At 42.3% G+C, this 12,769-nt stretch overlaps 1 protein-coding gene across 1 annotated transcript in view; it reads right to left on the reverse strand.

Moving 5' to 3' along the window:
• Positions 1–7,714: 7,714 nt before the first annotated feature.
• The window catches only part of B4GALT6 (UDP-Gal:betaGlcNAc beta 1,4- galactosyltransferase, polypeptide 6), a 50,057-nt gene continuing 45,002 nt past the window's right edge, over positions 7,715–12,769 (reverse strand). The window contains exons 6-8 of the mRNA XM_006766371.2: positions 11,783–11,905; positions 11,391–11,492; positions 7,715–10,657 (exon numbers count right to left, since the gene is read on the reverse strand). Of these exons, the coding sequence (XP_006766434.1) occupies positions 10,510–10,657; positions 11,391–11,492; positions 11,783–11,905 (373 nt within the window). The 3' untranslated portion in view covers positions 7,715–10,509. The remainder of the gene's footprint in view (positions 10,658–11,390; positions 11,493–11,782; positions 11,906–12,769) is intronic.

Consider the following 12,769-nt stretch of genomic DNA (forward strand, 5'->3'; position numbering starts at 1 on the left):
CGGGGTGGGGGACGGGAGGGCTTTTCCTGCCCCTGTTAGAGCTACAACATGGATCCCTGGACGGGAACCTTGTCAGTGGTCATCCCCCATCACGTCTTGTGCCTCCTCTCCAGCCAGGATGCAGCAGGCCCAGGCTGAGGCCTAAACATACATAAAAGAACAATTTTCCCTTTCCCTCCAAGTTCACTTCTAAAGTCTTGGCGTGCTCCCGCCAGCTGTGGAGAGAGAGAAAGACATTTCACAAGAGTGGGATGTGGGTTCAGACTCTTTAACATGAACCGAGCTTTCAAATATAAGGGAGCAAAGTCAGTGCCTCTGGTTCTGCTGAGCGAGGTCAGCAGCCCTTCCTTCTTCCATGTACATTGAGTGAGTGCCTATCCAGTGGCCATTTTTGTAAATTAAATGATCAAGTAACGGCAATGTCATAAGATTTACTCTAATACCTACCGTGATTATATTGGTCTCTGACCTGTCTGTTTATAAAATGCTACTTTTCCATGTGGCTGCTATTACATCACTCTGGATTTTTATTACCCAAGCAGTTTGAAAACATGAAACTTTCATTTATACGTGTGTCAGAATTGACTTTAACTTCCCAACCTCCACTTCCTGTTGCTATCAGCAAACTTAATTGTTGTCCATTGAAATCAACTCAGTTTGCATTCCAGTTTAATGCCCGGCCTTCCCCTCCTTCCTGCCTCTCATCCGCCCTCTGCAAGCTGTGCAGTAGCATCTTGGCACTAAATGAAATGTGATTTCTGCTTCCTGCTGGTTCTCTGTCCAGGCTGCTGCCACTGAAACGCTCCTTTTCTCTTCTGTCCTTTGTTGTTATGTGTTCGTATCCTGGCTTATGCCCTTTCGTGGCCACTGTTATGGGTTGAGTTGTGTCCCCTCAAAAGATATTTTGAAATCCCAACACCTCATACCTGTGATTGTGACATTATTTGGAAAGTGTCTTAGCGGATGTAGTTAGTGAACACGAGGTCGTGTGAGTGGGCTCTACTCCCATAGGACTGAGTCCTCAAACAGGGAAAGGGCAGACACACAAACACAGGGAGAAGGCCACATGATCACAGAGGCAGAGGATGCAGCAACAAGCCAAGAGCATCAAGATGGACAGGATGCCCCCCTGCAAGTTTCAGAAGGAGTGTGGCTCTGCTGACACCTTGATTTTGAACTTCTAATTTCAAGAACAGCATGACAATGAATTGCTGTTACTTTAAGCCACCTAACGTGTGGTACTTGCAGCCCTGGGAAACTAATAAACCTCCTATGGGAGTCTTCAACATTTACTCCTGGGTTTGTATCTTCGCCATTCTGAATGTCAAGTTTACATTTAATATTTACTTGTATTCCTTTTTTTTACTTAGCAATGCTGAAGATATTGTCTTATGTTTATTGGTCAATTGAACGTCTTTTGGAAACAACATGTCTACATCTTAGCCATATTCTACAGGGGGTTTCTTTATTTAATACTAGAGGCCTGATGCACAAAGTTCGTGCAAGGGGCTCAGCCCTCAAAGCCACTTGCAGCTCCTCGCAGCCTCAGCCAGTCCTCACAGCCCTGGCAACCTTCCGGACGGTTGTCCAGACAGTCGTTCTGCTGTTCAGCCTAATTAGCATATTAGCTCTTTATTATATAGGATTCTAATCTTACAGATATCACAAGTTGTACTTGAAAAGTAGATGTGACCAATGGAGGACTAGTTAAGTTGTTGAAAACTACATCAGTCAAGATACCTTGGTGGAGGTTGGTGTGATCATTGCAAAACAGAGGGTAGGAACTAGGTTGTAAGAAGCTGAAAGTTGGAAAATCCTGGGTGTGGAGGGGTGGAATTTGGGATGGCTACTTTAGGTTCAGGCTGTAGAATCAGTGAATGCTATGTTTGGGAGGCTTTGGGGGATAAGAAAGCTGAGATACAGAAAGTGAAGTATTTGCCAAAAGCCACTCCAAAAGCGTTGGAAAGCCCCGAGAGGCAGAGGGTAAACAGATGGTCACAGGAGCCTGTCACTGGGCTCCTGGTTGATCTGGACAGTGAGGAACTGCTCACTGAAGCCTCAAAATAGTGCTGGATGCCAGTAAGGAGATCCTGCCAGTAACACTAGCGGCCTTGGTGGCCTCCAGTCAGCCCTGCTCTCTTTGGCCGGAAGATCAATATGTTAATTAATCCCATCCAAGGCCTTTCCCACTAATCAGAAACAGAAGTATCACTTCCTTCCACACAGCCAGAGGGATTTCATCCTGTTTTATCCATTTCCCAGGACCTCAGGGAAGAGTGTGGCTAGAAACGTCACCCTGTAACGGAGGGGTAAATCAGAGAAGAGCTGTGAGGATTCGTGCTTTTCAGCTTGGGGAGGCCATGGTACCCACGGTCAAAGGCAAGTCTAGGGGTTGCTGTGATGGTCTTTTCAGACATTAACACTTCCCCCCAGCTCTGCTGAGATGTAAATGACATAAAATCAAACCAGTTTTCAACCTGGTGCCTTGAAAATTGGCATTGTGTATACACAGATGGGCAGGACACAAGCCTCACTAATACTAAAATTCCTCCTGCTATTTGGATGCACCTGTTAAATAATGAAGTCTGGAGCATTTATTCCTTAAGTTGTATTCTGTCCACAGAGGTAGTCCTTCCTAGGAATTTTTATTTCTCACCCAAACCCTCAGTTTTTGTTTTTAATGTATTTTTGTTGATTTCAGGGAGGAAGGAAGAGGGAAAGAGAGATAGGAACATCAATGATGAGAGAGACGCCTCCTGCACACACCACCCCCACCCCCCTTGCCCCCAACTAGGGATCAAGCCTGCCACCCGGACTTGTGCCCTGACCTGGAATCGAACCATGACCTCCTGGTTCACAGGTGGACGTTCAGCCACTGAGCACAGCAGCCGGGCCCACCTCTCAGTTCTGCAGCCTATTCCTTCCTTTTACCTCACAGTTCAGAGAACACCCCCTCCCTCAGCACCGTTACTTCGTACTGCCTTTCAGCATGGAAGTAAGCTCAGAACCAATTCCCTTTCCCCGGCTGTCCATTCTGTGGGTTAGAACTGCCCAGTTCATGTAAAGCCAAGGCAGATAGATGGGCATCCATCCCTGACAACCAATGCAGACGCCGGAGGTCTGTTCCGGAGCCACTGTCAGCAGCGAGGAGAGAGGGCGACAGGCAGGCTGCTCAAATAACCACTTGAGTTGGGGAGCTCCCCTGCTTAGCAGCCCCCCACTTGCTGTCGCTCCACGGATATCACTCCCCAGAGGCCAGAGGTTGTGAGCTGGGCCTAAACTCGATGTGGAGATTTAGGGTGGCTGGGGGAGAGCCTCCGAGGCTGGGATGACGAGGACTCACGCGGACTGATGGCACTCTACTCCCCTCGGCATGTGCTCTTGGGAAGCCTGTTGGAATAAACCTCCGAGGATCTGGGAGACGGTGTCTAGCACCCAGCAGAGCTCAATCAACGCTTTCTCAGCGGATGATGACGGGGGCTCTGAGCAGGCGAGGAGTTCTCCTCTGAGCCCTGGCCAGCCCTTGGGTTCACGGGGAGATGTTTTCTCACACAGACGCTGAGACCTGGCACCAGGACCCCCAGCAGACAGGAACCAGGCCCGGGGTTGGGAAGCACAGAGAGCCTGCCAGCTCCAGGAATAACGTCCCCATGTTCAGAGCCAGCCTCTGGGCCCTGGCCCTGACTTCAAGACCTGAGTCACTGAAGACGTTTAAAAATAGAGTCTATTAAAATGGCCTGAGATCAACCAAAGGACTTGTGTGCATGCATATAGGCCTAACCAATGGGCACAGACACCAGGGGGGTGAGGGCATGAGTGTGCACTCTATTGTCTCAGAGAAAAGCAATTAAAACAAACAAAAAACATAAAAAACAGAAGCCATACTCTAAGGCAGTGGTTCTCAACCTTCTAGCCTTTTAAATACTGGTCCTCATGTTGTGATCCAACCATAAAATTATTTTCATTGCTACTTCATAACTGTAATGTTGCTACTGTTATGAATTGTCATGCAAATACCTGATATGCAGGATGGTCGTAGGCGACCCCTGTGAAAGGGTCGTTCAAACGCCAAAGGGGTCGCGACCCACAGATTGAGAACCGCTGCTCTAAGGGTTACAACAGAAAAAGCTTCATTTAACAAAGACTTGAACTCCCATTCAGAATGCCCGATAAGGGGTTAATTTCCAAAATATACAGGGAACTCATACAATTTAACAAAAGAAAGGCAAACAATCCAATTAAAAAATGGGCAAAGGACCTAAATAACCACTTCTCCAAAGTGGACATACAAAAGGCCAAGAGACATGAAAACATGCACAAAGTCACTAATCATCCGAGAGCTGCAAATCAAAACGACGATGAGATACCGTTTCACACCTGTCAGAATGGCTATCATCAATAAATCAACAAAGGACAAGTGCTGGAGAGGATGCGGAGAAAAAGGAACCCTCGTGCACTGCTGGCAGGACCTGAAGAGTATTATGTTAAGTGAAATAAGCCAATCACGGAAAGATACGTATCACATGATCTCACTCATATGTGGAATCTAATGAACAAAATAAACTGATGAGCAAAATAGATCCAGAGACAGAGAAGCGTGGAACAGACTTTCGAACCTCAGAGGGAAGGTGGGGGAGCGTGGGAGGAGATCAACCAAAGAACTTGTCCGCATACATGCATAACCCATGGGCACAGACAGTAGGATTGTGAAGGCCTGGGGCGGGGGTAGGGGCAGGCTAGAAGAGATAGATGGGGAAAAAAGGTGTATTACTTTCAACAACAAATATTTTTTTAATTAAAAATAAATAAATAACCAATTTTAAAATATTAAAAAAAGAAGTGCCAGCTGAAGGTGAAACAGAAATGGTTCTTGCCCTCAAAGTCACCTCACCCCACTCAGGCGACTTTGATGTTTGAACACGATTGATTATAGTTTGTAACTTTGACCGACATAAATCAAAATTGATTTTAATGAGGCCAAAATTCTTTCTAAAAGGGAAATGTAGTGTCTCAGCGAGGGCCCTTTTGGTTTAAGATTGCGTGCTCAGTCCAGCTAACTGGAATGACCATGGGTTCCGTTAAGGGTGTGTACATACCTCACGGGACATGAAGGGCAGGGACACGCTGGGCTCCCCGGAGCTGGGCCTGGAGAGCCGGCAGGAACTGAAGTCACGGCCTCTCTCTCCATCTCTGGGCTGCTTGATTCTCCAGGTGAGTCCTCTCATTCTTTGCAGATTCTCTGCTCACTGAACCGTAAGGGAGGGAGCCTGGGTTTAGCTCCTTCCCGCCCCCAACCCCAGAAGGTAACCCCCTCAGTCCCCGGTCCCTCCACGTTCTGAGAATCTGGCCAGCTTCGTGGGCCCACTCTGTGCTCTCTCTGGCCGACCCCTGTCGCCAGGGAGGCCAGGGTGTGCAGGAAGGGCCACGGGCAGGGCTGCCACCAGAGGGTGGTCATTACCTTCCCAAGTCAACAATACAAAGTAAACTATGTAAAAAAAGAAAGAAAAAAGAAAAGCACAGTAAAAACTGCAAACACAGAATTAGGGACATTTACATGATTCAGCAAGAAAGTGACCACACAGGAATTATTTCCTTTCTCCTTGCTGAAGCTCATCATTCGGGAATGAAGGACAAACGCACTAAACATTGGTTCCCTTTTCTCCAAACAATGTAAAATTTTGTTTAAAATCGACGTTAGGGTTCATTTAAAATTTAATTTGAAACACTGACACGGCTCCAGTTGCTAACTACTACCTGCCCACCCCCCACCCCCCACTCACACACCCCCACACACCTCCCCCAGCAAGGCCACCATTTGCATTCGTTTCTGGTTTGGCCTGCTAGTCACTCTTTTGTAAAAAAGCAGCAAATACACGTTTTTATTTCCACTTCTTTCATTCACAAGAAGCAGCACGTTATATAGTGTGTGAACCTTATTTTCCCACAGGACAGCATTAGCCTGGAAGCTAACGGGAGCATGGAATCCATGCCTCCTTCCGACATGGCCGTCGAGGGCTCCCCAGAGTGTGGGGGTGAACAGAGCCTATTCAACCCGCTCCCCTGGACACACTCAGGAGCTTCCATTTGTTGCTCCTGCAAACAAAGCCTCCATGAACAAACGTGTGCCCATGTTGCTTCAGGTCTGCAGAGACGTGTCTCTAGGGTAGAAGCCTCAGGAAGGGTTTCTGGGACAGAGCATACCTGCTGGGTCATCTTGTTGACTACTGCTCAATTCCTCCCTTTGTATGAGCACTTGAGCTGTGCAACCGCACCGAGAGGCACAGTGAAATTCTGGGGTTTTTGCTAATCGGATAAGCCAGAATGGGTACTCCGATGTCATTTTAAGCTGTATGTCTCTCATTGTGAGTGGAGCTGGTCATCTTTCATACAGGACTCTGCCTTTTTTTAAAAATATATATTTTATTGATTTCGGCGAGGAAGGGAGAGAGATAGAAACATCAATGATGAGAGAGAATTATTAATCAGCTGCCTCCTGCACACCCCGCATTGGGGATGGAGCCTGCAACCCCGGGCATGTGCCCTGACCAGGAATCAAACCATGAACCTTCTGGTTCATAGGTCAATGCTCAACCACTGAGCCACACTGCTGGCTGGGCTCTTTGCTTCTTTTTAAATTAAATGTTTCCACTTGAAGTAATGTAAACTCACGTGCTGTTGTAAGAAATAATTCAGAGTACCTTTCCCCAGCTCCCCTCCCCAAGGTAACATCATACAGTGTTATAGTGCGATGTCACACCCACCATAGGACATCGATAGGCAGCATACAGCACAGTTCCTTACTTTTCTTTTCATGGGACCTTTTTCATGTGGAAAACACAACAACAATGAAAAACCCAGATAACCCCAAAAAAGTTCCCAAGAGAAAATAATTACACCATCACACAAAGTCTTCAGAATATTATATTTCATAAAAGACAATGATAAAAAAGTACAAACATTTCCATGAGCAGCAAAAAAAAAAAAAAAGAATACAAGAAATGACTAGCATTTAATTCAGTGCATTTTTATGTAAAAGCCTTTCGGATCTTAATAAATAAGTGAATCTTAAGTACACTTTCTCTTTCTGATAAACACCACTATGGCCATTTTAGTTCTCTCAACTGGCAAACTTGCAAATACAAGGCAATAGATCTTGAGTGCTAATGTGAAAAAAAGATACATAGAGAAATATAAGGAAGACAAGCAAACACCAAATAAAACAACACAAACTGCTTTCTCTCATATGTAGCCTGCAAAAAGAGGGAGAATATTATATTGATTTTTCAATTTGTTTTAAAGTGGATATTAATCTCGTGGCTGGAAAAGAAGTATAAGCTAGTTTCTAATACGTAATTTTGTATTTACATAATATTGTAAGTAAGGTTTTCTTACTGAACACCTTTTCACAAAATACTAACAAAAATTTAATATTTTAAAAAATATTCGTTTAACCTTAATTTTTGGCAAAATTTAAATGACTATCTTCACTCTGACTTTGATATAATGTTACAACAAATGTGAACACTCTTCCTTTTTCTACAAATAGACCCATTATCCCAGCCAGTGTTTCTCAGTGGTTTGGTTAAGCACCGACCTATGAACCAGGAGGTCACAGTTCAATTATCGGTCAGAGCACATGCCAGGTTGCAGGCTGGATCCCCAGTAGGGGGCGTGCAGGAGGCAGCTGATCAATGATCCTCTCACATCATTGATGTTTCTCTCCCTCTTCCTTCCTCTCTCTGAAATCAATACAAATATACCTTAAGAAAATAGGCCCATTAATCACTGTTACTTTCTCTAGTTGAAGGCACTATATCACTTTCCCAGTTGTGCCAGAGGGGCTTAAAATAACTCTTATGTCCACATATGTATGCTTCTTGATTTTGAGATTAAGAAATACAATGATTAAGTTATCAGAGGGTGTCTTCATTTTAGAAAGGCTTACACTTGCCTGACTTGATTTGTTTAGAAATGAAGTGCTTTTTCCAGCATCCCCCCTGACAGAGTAGGTAAGAACACATGTTCACTAATACATCCACCAAACAAAAAGATTTACAATATATTTGTTAGTCTTGTGGAATAGATTTATTTTCCGATAATAAAGATTAATTGGGCAAAACTCTGTCACTTTTATTGAAACATATAAATGATTTACAGGCAAAAATCAATTTTTAAGTCTGCAGTGAAAAAGCACAGTAAAAACAAACAAAAGACAAAAAGCAAACTAGTAAGATGTTTTTCACAGAATGACACGCCATATTCAAAACTGAAAAAAGCAAAATATTCATGGCCCACAGCTAAAACAAAAATTACTATTAGACTTAATCCAAAAAAATAAGGCAGATACTAGTAGAACTGAGTTCTCCTGAAATTATAAAATGTATATCAAAATAAAACGATTCCAAAATTTGGGCAGCTCCACATTAAAAAAATATATGATTTCCTAATAAGACTCTGAAACAGTCCTAATTACCCCAACTAAAATATTTTTAATTATTTTATGGATTAATTATGTTCCTATGCCCCAACTATCTTGTTAGTGATCAACAAATGGTAACTTCCTAATTTACTTTCTTCCATTTCATTGAATTAAACAACTACATTGACTATATGAGACAGCAAATGAACAGATAGACAAATTAAGAACACATTTACTTTCAGCAGTTTGATTATTCACTATTTTCAGTACAAGCAAAAAAAAAATTAGAGACAAATATTTTGGAAATATTTCTAAGAAAAAAATGTGAGAAAACTGTTTTGTATCATAACAGAGAGCTATCTGTTTTCTAAAAGTACAAGAAATTCACTTATTTTATGATTTGGTTGGTGATCATTTGTGTTACCAATATTGCCATAGAAAACGCGAACTTTCAAAAGTTAAACTTACAACCTGAGATAAATACCATATTTCTATTTTAGGTGAACAATCTATGAGTCAACTGTTATCCACACATCTCTCAAATACAGATTCCTATTGTTCATCATCGTTGTTTAAGATTCACTGTATAGATAAACAATTTTTTTGTTTTAAATTTGTGAAAATACCTTAAGATATTTAACGAATCTTTGGTTAACAATAATTGATAATTTTCAAAGTAAAAATACTGTTTGGTTTTGCCATAAAAACTTCATCCAAACTTAAGATAAAGTAATATACTTAATGTCAGGTAATAAGACCTGTTTTCTGATACATGCCTTATAACATCAACATATTTAGATAGCTGATGATGTGTTAGAATATAATTCTATTAAATTATGCTTTCAGTGAGGAAATTTTAATAATCAACACCAGAGATGTAATTTCTTAAAAGTGAAAAAAAATATATAGTTTGAATGAAATTGGGCAAGATTAAAAAGAATCCCTTCCAAACTTGAATCCTATGAGTCTGAGAATTGAACTTAAAATTTATTTTCTACCTACTAAGCATTTATCTTCATAAAAATATAACATTTCATTTCTTATCTAGTAGTATAATTCATTTGTATATTATAGGTACTATTGGGTTTTCCATATAACACATTCTTTTAAAAAATTGTTTTAATTTTTTTAAACTAAAAACATTTTTGGCTCCTCTGAACTGGAAATAATAAAAGTGCTATTCACTATGAACCAAAACAAACAAACAAAAAAGTGTACAAACACACACAACATTGGGAACAATTTTTGAGGCACAAAATCCCTGACACTTAACACCAGAGGTACATGGAAAGCATTTAACATGAGGAGGTCCTGGATCTCATGTCACACCATAACTTTTAAGATTTTTTTCTTGGCATTAGTCATGCAATATGCATAAACATTACGGTTGTGATTTAGCAAAATCTGATGAGACTGCAAGCAAGGAAAAAACAGGCAATCCTGGCAGGAAGAAAAGCGGCCTAGGCTGTTTCTTCTACCCTCAAGGCCCTAGGAAAGCTGACTTCTCCCCACCCAGAGGCTGAAGGTCTAAAGCTCAAAACTAGTGGAACAGCTTACTGTAGTCACTGGCTGTCAATTATTGACAGTGCCTTCATGTCACACCAGGATTAGCCTTTGTTCAGTCTCATAAACGTACACCGTTTGTTCCATGCAAATAAAAAAATGTTTATAAAAGCCCGATAAAGGCAAAAGCCATTACATGCAAAACTGCAACACGCCTTATTGTTCAACAATTTCAACACATCAGTGTACATCCCCTATGTACAAAATAGGTCTCCGCAGAAATAAAGCATTCTCTTGAGTTAAATTATAGATTTCCATATAAAAATGTCTTTTTTTGCAGGGCGCTCTTAACCCCCAGTGTTAGGGATGGCACCTGGTCTCTGGAGCGCTCGCTGGGGGGTTGGGGGGGGCGGGTCTCGGGATGGGAGGAAGGAGGCTGCTGTGGGCAACCCCACACGGTGGTCACTGAGACTGCCGGCTCCGCTGCGTAACGGGCCCGGGACACGTCCATCCACTGACCTCCTTCAAGAGCGCACCCTGAGTTTATGATCAGCGTCGCGGTCTAGGTTGCCATGACAGTGACTTCCTCAATAGTCTTCGATTGGAGCCAGCTCTGGCGTGAGGTTCACGGAGATGTTTGTATACAGCCTGTCCACCAGGACGGTGGGCACATAGATTAAGTTGTTCAGCCCGTCGATGTACTGGCGCTCCTTCGAATACCTCAGCAGCTTGTACCTAGGGTGTTGGAGAGAAAAAAGGAAAAGTAACAGAAACATGTCCAAAATAATGAAAACCGATGGGAAACATGCTCAAGGTCATCCTTATGAATGAAAGCACTTAATGCTCTAGACCCGTGGTCGGCAAACTGCGGCTCGCGAGCCACAGGCAGCTCTTTGGCCCCTTGAGTGTGGCTCTTCCTAAGCCTTAAGGAGGACCCTAATTAAGTTACTAACAATGTACCTACCTATATAGTTTAAGTTTGAAAAATTTGGCTCTCAAAAGAAATTTCAATCGTCGTACTGTTGATATTTGGCTCTGTGGACTAATGAGTTTGCTGACCACTGGTCTATACAATTGCTGGTTCTCAAATGTAATGAAACACCTCTCTACACCATCGTTCTCAGTGAGCATTAGTACGAGGCTTAAAATGCCACCTGAAAAAATGACTGCACCCTTATGACCTAGACACCCTTAAGGGGAAAAATGCGTTGTGTTTTTGGCTAAGAAAATCCTTTTTTAGTATAACTAGTTAACTGGGCTCTTTAATAGAACATAAATATACGTGTGTGTGTGTGTGGATATATGTCTCTCTCTTCAAAACAAGCACAAAAGTGCTTTACTTCTATATAAAAAATGACATCGACAGAAAATGCCCTTGGGGAGGTTTTTTGGGTGCAACGTGTATTTTAAAGCTTTCACACATTGAATAATTCTGGAACGTGGTCTCTGAAGATGATATTAAACTTACCGTCCTAAAAACTGGACTTCACCCCGATGATGGTGAGGAATGGATTTATATTTTCCCAAGTCTCCCTCGGGCCTCGTTACATTATACCCGGCATAGTGAACCCTGCAATACCACACATGCAAATGAAACATAGAGAGAACATCTGACACACACACTGATGATCTGAGTTCCATTTAAAATGCAAAAGAACGCTCGAATGGGGTGTTGTCCATAATTTCAGAAGGCCCTCCTCCACGGGGGTTGGAGGGTGGGGACGGACACAAAGCAGGATTTAGGAATCTCAAAATTTCTCCATCCCAAAGCATCTTTTCTTGGGAATGCAAAGTACAAGTCACCTATACGAAGAAAAGTGAGAGGAACTCAGCTACTAAACTGTTCGTACAGCCACATACCTGTTCCAAAGGTCATCGTCTTCTCCTCCCCACCCCCAGAAGGCGTTAGGAAAGCCGTTGATCTTCCTGAACTGCGCCACGGTCAGTCCACTTACACCACCAAAGAACTCTTTGTACGGAAGACTGAAAACAAAGGAGAGCAGAGCATCCTAAAAATAAAACCAGGACAGGGCGCCGCATGAAACCAAGCCTTCGTCTTCGGTGTGCCCTGTGAAACAGACCGCTGCTTCCCCAATGAATGATGCTGCTGCTTAAATCGTATTCTGGGAAACAAAACACTTCTACATTCTAGTGAAACACACACACCTGAATGTGTTTGTTATGGAAAACACGTGTGGGAATTGACATTTGGTATTTAGAACTGTTACTTTATAATACTCAAAACCTGGTGTTCAAAAATTATTTTTACAGCAAAGTGAACTTAATTAAATCCATGAAGAGCTGTCGATGGGAGGTTAGATGTTGCTAAGCTAGTAAAATTTTCTAAATTAATAAAATGTAACTCTAAATGCATTATTTAGTATATAGACCAGGACACATGTATATTCGTAAAGACAAGTCTAGTATTTAATTTTAAGATGACAAGCTGCCTATACCTATAATATATCTGTTTGGATTACAGCCCCAAAATACTCATTAATATTTACAAACACATTTATTTTTAATGCAACTAATATTTAGAGAAATTACTTTTTATTAAGATATAACTGACACATAACATCACCTTACTTTTAGGTGTTTAACAGATATAAGTATATATTGTGAAATAATTACCAAAATAAGTCTAGTTAACATCACCGTGGATAGATAGAAAATTCTTTATTTTCCTGTGATGAGGACCTACTCTCTTAGGAGCTTTCAGATACTCAATAGAGTACTGTTAACTCTAGTCCCCATGCGGTCCGCTACATCCCGGAACTGATTCATCTCAGAACTGGAGCTTGGACCTTTGACCCCTTTCACCCACTTCACCGCCCCCCCCACCCC

This window comes from Myotis davidii, unplaced genomic scaffold (assembly GCF_000327345.1).
Source record: "Myotis davidii unplaced genomic scaffold, ASM32734v1 scaffold520, whole genome shotgun sequence".
Taxonomy (NCBI): Eukaryota; Metazoa; Chordata; class Mammalia; order Chiroptera; family Vespertilionidae; genus Myotis; species Myotis davidii.